At 47.5% G+C, this 6,046-nt stretch overlaps 1 protein-coding gene and 1 long non-coding RNA gene across 2 annotated transcripts in view; both read left to right on the top strand.

Annotated features, from left to right (window-relative positions):
* Positions 1 to 4,224, top strand: part of LOC137381294 (uncharacterized) — an 8,123-nt gene extending 3,899 nt beyond the window's left edge. The window contains exon 3 of the long non-coding RNA XR_010977125.1: positions 3,963 to 4,224. This is a non-coding gene — a long non-coding RNA (uncharacterized lncRNA). The remainder of the gene's footprint in view (positions 1 to 3,962) is intronic.
* Positions 1 to 5,188, top strand: part of LOC137381279 (oocyte zinc finger protein XlCOF7.1-like) — a gene marked incomplete at its 5' end in the record, with an annotated part of 115,388 nt that extends 110,200 nt beyond the window's left edge. Inside the window, one exon of the mRNA XM_068053612.1 lies at positions 4,270 to 5,188. Within this exon, the coding sequence (XP_067909713.1) occupies positions 4,270 to 5,188 (919 nt within the window). The remainder of the gene's footprint in view (positions 1 to 4,269) is intronic.
* Positions 5,189 to 6,046: the final 858 nt, after the last annotated feature.

Genomic DNA, 6,046 nt, shown 5'->3' with positions numbered 1-6,046 from the left:
TAAACATGTCGCCTATTTTCTAAGGGTCTGTATCTCTTAGCTTCCTGCCCATTCATGTATCTGTCCAGATACATCTTAAAAGACGCTATCATGCCCGCGTCTACCACCTCCGCTGGCAACGCGTTCCGGGCACCCACCACCCTCTGCGTAAAGAACTTTCCATGCATATCCCCCCTAAACTTTACCCCTCTCACTTTGAATTCGTGACCCCTAGTAATTAAAACCCCCACTCTGGGAAAAAGCTTCTTGCTATCCACCCTGTCTATACATCTCATGATTTTGTACACCTCAATCAGGTCCCCCCCCAAAACCTTGGTCTTTCTAATGAAAATAATCCTAATCTGCTCAACCTGTCTTCGTAGCTAGCACCCTCCATACCAGGCAACATCCTGGGTGAACCTCCTCTGCACCCTCTCCAAAGCATCTACATCCTTTTGGTAATGTGGCGACCAGAACTGCACGCAGTATTCCAAATGTGGACGAACCAAAGTCTTATACAACTGTAACATGACCTGCCAACTCTTGTACTCAATACCCCGTCCGATGAAGGAAAGCATGCCGTATGCCTTCTTGACCACTCTATTGACCTGCGTTGCCACCTTCAGGGAACAATGGACCTGAACACCCAAATCTCTCTGTACATCAATTTTCCCCAGGACTTTTCAATTTACTGTATAGTTCACTTGAATTGGATCTTCCAAAATGCATCACCTCGCATTTGCCCTGATTGAACTCCATCTGCCATTTCTCTGCCCAACTCTCCAATCTATTTATATTCTGCTGTATTCTCTGACAGTCCCCTTCACTATCTGCTATTCCACCAATCTTAGTGTCGTCTGCAAACTTGCTAATCAGACCACCTTTACTTTCCTCCAAATCATTTCTGTATATCACAAACAACAGTGGTCCCAGCACGGATCCCTGTGGAACACCACTGGTCACACATCTCCATTTTGAGAAACTCCCTTCCACTGCTACTCTCTGTCTCCTGTTGCCCAGCCAGTTCTTTATCCATCTAGCTAGTACACCCTGGACCCCATGCGACTTCACTTTCTCCATCAGCCTTCCATGGGGAACCTTATCAAATGCCTTACTGAAGTCCATGTATTTGACATCGACAGCCCTTCCCTCATCAATCAACTTTGTGACTTCCTCAAAGAATTCTATTAAGTTGGTAAGACATGATCTTCCCTGCACAAAACCATGTTGCCTATCACTGATAAGCCCATTTTCTTCCAAATGGGAATAGATCCTATCACTCAGTATCTTCTCCAGCAGCTTCCCTACCACTGACGTCAGACTCACCGGTCTATACTTACCTGGATTTTCCCTGCTACCCTTCTTAAACAAGGGGACAACATTAGCAATTCTCCAGTCCTCCGGGACCTCACCCGTGTTTAAGGATGCTGCAAAGATATCTGTTAAGGCCCCAGCTATTTCCTCTCTCGCTTCCCTCAGTAATCTGGGATAGATCCCATCCGGACCTGGGGACTTGTCCACCTTAATGCCTTTTAGAATACCCAACACTTCCTCCCTCCTTATGCCGACTTGACCTAGAGTAACCAAACATCTGTCCCTAACCTCAACATCCGTCATGTCCCCCTCCTCGGTGAATACCGATGCAAAGTACTCGTTTAGAATCTCACCCATTTTCTCTGACTCCACGCATAACTTTCCTCCTTTGTCCTTGAGTGGGCCAATCCTTTCTCTAGTTACCCTCTTGCTCCTTATATCTGAATAAAAGGCTTTGGGATTGTCCTTAACCCTGTTTGCGAAAGATATTTCATGACCCCTTTTAGCCCTCTTAATTCCTCGTTTCAGATTGTTCCTACATTCCCAATATTCTTTCAAAGCTTCGTCTTTCTTCAGGCTCCTAGACCTTATGTATGCTTCCTTTTTCCTCTTAGCTAGTCTCACAATTTCACCTGTCATCCATGGTTCCCTAATCTTGCCATTTCTATCCCTCATTTTCACAGGAACATGTCTCTCCTGCACGCTAATCAACCTCTCTTTAAAAGCCTCCCACATATCAAATGTGGATTTACCTTCAAACAGCTGCTCCCAATCTACGTTCCCCAGCTCCTGACGAATTTTGGTATAGTTGGCCTTCCCCCAATTTAGCACTCTTCCTTTAGGACCACTCTCGTCTTTGTCCATGAGTATTCTAAAACTTACGGAATTGTGATCACTATTCCCAAAGTAGTCCCCTACTGAAACGTCAACCAGCTGGCCAGGCTCATTCCCCAACACCAGGTCCAGTATGGCCCCTTCCCGAGTTGGACTATTTACATACTGCCCTAGAAAACCCTCCTGGATGCTCCTTACAAATTCTGCTCCATCTAGACCTCTAACACTAAGTGAATCCCAGTCAATGTTGGGAAAATTAAAATCTCCTATCACCACCACCCTGTTGCTCTTACATCTTTCCATAATCTGTTCACACATTTGTACCTCTATCTCACGCTCGCTGTTGGGAGGCCTGTAGTACAGCCCCAACATTGTTACCGCACCCTTCCTATTTCTGAGTTCTGTCCATATTGCCTCACTGCTCGAGTCCTCCATAGTGCCCTCCTTCAGCACAGCTGTGATATCCTCTTTGACCAGTAATGCAACTCCTCCACCCCATTTACCTCCCTCTCTATCCTGCCGGAAGCATCGATATCCTGGGATATTTAGTTGCCAATCATGCCCTTCCCTCAACCAAGTCTCAGTAATAGCAATAACATCATACTTCCAGGTACTAATCCAGGCCCTAAGTTCATCTGCCTTACCTACTACACTTGTTGCATTAAAACAAATGCACCTCAGACCACCAGTCCCTTTGCGTTCATCATCTGATCCCTGTCTACTCTTTCCCTTAGTCACGCTGACTTCATTATCTAGTTCCTTACAGGCTTTAGTTACTACCTCCTTACTGTCCACTGACCTCATTTGGTTCCCATCCCCCTGCCACATTAGTTTAAACCCTCTCCAACAGCGTTAGCAAAAGCACCCCCAAGGACGTTGGTTCCAGTCCGGCCCAGGTGTAGACTGTCCAATTTGTAATAGTCCCACCTCCCCCAGAACCGGTCCCAATGTCCCAAAAATCTGAACCCCCTCCCTCCTGCACCATCTCTCAAGCCACGCATTCATCCTGACTATTCTTTCATTTCTACTCCGACTATCACGTGGCACTGGTAGCAATCCTGAGATTACTACCTCTGAGGTCCTACTTTTTATCTTGGCTCCTGACTCCCTAAATTCTGCTTGTGGGACCTCATCCCCTTTTTTTTACCTATGTCATTGGTGCCTATGTGCACAACGACAACTGGCTGTTCACCCTCCGCTTTCAGAATGTTCTGCAGCCGATCTGAGACATCCCTGACCCGTGCACCTGGGAGGCAACATACCTTTCGGGAGTCTCGTTTTTGACCACAGAACTGCCTATCTACTCCCCTTACAATCGAATCCCTGATGACTATAGCCCTTCCACTCTTTTTCCCACCCTTCCGAACAGCAGAGCCAGCCACGGTGCCATGAACCTGGCTACTGCTGCCTTCCCCTGGTGAGCCATCTCCCTCAACAGTATCCAAAACGGTATACCTGTTTTGGAGGGAGATGACCGTAGGGGACACCTGCGCTGCCTTCCTGCTCTTTCTCTGCCTTTTGGTCTCTCTCTCTCTGTCTCTTTCTCTCTCTCTCTCTCTCTGTCTCTCTCTCTCTGTCTCTCTCTGTCTCTGTTTCTCTCTGTGTCTCTGTCTCTCTGTGTCTGTCTCTGTCTCTCGACTGGGTGGCAGGTTCCCTTCCCTGAAGGACATTAGTGAATCAGTTGGGTTTTTGTGTCAATCCAGCAGTTTTCATGGTCATCATTTCCTAGTGCCGGTCCCATAAATTACCAGATTCATTCAGCTCCATTTCACAACCTGCTGTTTTTTTGTAGGTTCTCTCACACTCTCGTTTTCCATTTTAAATCAATTTCACAGTGTATTGGAAGGGGAGGATTTGCAGCTGGAAACTCAAACCAAACAGAGCAGGATCTGAAGGAGTCACCAATGTATCATAACCTGAATACCATAGGATTCTGAATATGGAAGGAAAAAGCAGTGATCACAGTGGACAGAAACTGTGCACGTGTTCTGTGTGTGGTCGAGGTTTCAGCCGATCATCTGGCCTGTTGAAACACAAGTGCAGTTACTCTGGGGAGAAATCGTGTGAATATGGGGACGATCGAAAGGGATTTAGTTATCCAGTTGAGGTGGAAACTCATCCACACAATCACACCCTGGAGAGGCCATTCATGTGCTCCGTGTGTGGGAAGGGTTTCGCTCAGTCATCCCACCTGCTGACACACCAGCGAGTTCACACAGTGGAGCGGCTGTTCACCTGCTCCATGTGTGGGAAGGGATTCACTAAATCAACTGACCTTCTGGTTCACCAGCGAATTCACACTGGGGAGAGGCCGTTCACCTGCTCCATGTGCGGGAAGGGATTTACTCGGTCATCCCACCTTCTGACACACCGGCATGTTCACACTGGGGAGAGACCGTTCACCTGCTCTGAGTGTGAGAAGAGATTCACTCGGTCATCCCACCTTTTGACACACCAACGAGTTCACACTGGGGAGAGACCTTTTAAATGTCCAGACTGTGGGAATTGTTATAAATGTTCTGCTGAACTGATGCCCCATCAACGTGTTCACACAGATGAGAGACCATTCAAGTGCTCTCACTGCGGGGCTGGGTTCAGCCGATCAGGCACCCTCACTGTGCACCAGCGCATTCACACTGGGGAGAGGCCTTTCATCTGCTCAGTGTGCGGGAAGGGATTCACTCGGTCATCGCACCTTCTGACGCACCAGTGGATTCACACTGGGGAGAGACCGTTCACCTGCTCTGAGTGTGGGAAGAGATTTAATCAGTCATCCACCCTGCTGAGACACCAGCAAGTTCACACAGGGGAGAGGCCATTCACCTGCTCTGAGTGTGGGAAGAGATTTAATCAGTCATCCACCCTGCTGAGACACCAGCAAGTTCACACTGGGGAGAAGCCGTTTACCTGCTGTGTGTGTGGGAAGGGATTCACTCAGTCAACAAACTTGCTAACACACCAGCGAGTTCACACTGGGGAGAGGCCATTCATCTGTTCCGTGTGTGGGAAGGGATTCATTCAGTCATCCCATCTGCTGAAACATCGGCGAGTTCACAGCTAACTGCATTAGTTGGATTCTGCTGTTAATCACATCCAGGACTGAACTATGTTCAGGGAGTTCTACTCCTGCTGATAAAGTTCAGTCTAGTATTGGGGTTAATATTCTGGGTAAAAGTCAAATAAATTGGTCATGTGTTGCATCTTTTTAATATCTCTAACACAAGTTAGTTCCTTTTGAAGTGTTCTCCCTCTCCCCTGTCTCCTTCATCCTCACCTCCAACAAGTTGCCAAAGACTTGGGGGTTGATAGGTAAATTGGCCATTGTAAAAATTGCCCCGAGTGTAGGTAGGTGGTAGGAGAATTGAGGGAAGGTGGGGATGTGAAAGGGAAAAAATAGGATTAATGTAGCATTAGTATAAATGGGTGGTTGATGGTCGGCATGGACTCATTGGGCTGAAGGGCCTGTTTCAGTGCTGTATCTCTATGCTCTTAAGTGTGAGGTGCTCGGGGACTTTTTTGTCACTAAGATCCAATTAGCTGCCTCTGCTGCTTCCCTCCCTTCCACTCACCCACCAGGCCAAGCTGCTTCTAAAGTTCTCCCCACCCGAGCCCTGAACCCACATCTTTCTCCAGTTTCTCTCGTTTCTCTCCTCTCTCTCCTCATGCCGTCTCTGAGCTCATCTTGTCAATGAAACCCACCTCCTGATCCCTTGACCTTGTTCCCACTAAACTGCTGACCACCCAAATTTCACCATGTTAACTGATATTAACAGTTCTTTCTCTTCAGGTACTGTACCTTTCCCCCTTCAAGAAAAAAAAAACCCTTGACCTCACCATCCTTGCAAACTAAAGCCCCCATCTCCAAACTCTCATTCCTCTCCAAAATCCTTGAACATTTTGTCACCTCCCAAATCTGTGC

The sequence above is a fragment of the Heterodontus francisci genome, chromosome 22 (assembly GCF_036365525.1).
Source record: "Heterodontus francisci isolate sHetFra1 chromosome 22, sHetFra1.hap1, whole genome shotgun sequence".
In the NCBI taxonomy this organism is placed as follows: domain Eukaryota; kingdom Metazoa; phylum Chordata; class Chondrichthyes; order Heterodontiformes; family Heterodontidae; genus Heterodontus; species Heterodontus francisci.
This window is presented reverse-complemented; position numbering and strand designations above follow the sequence as displayed.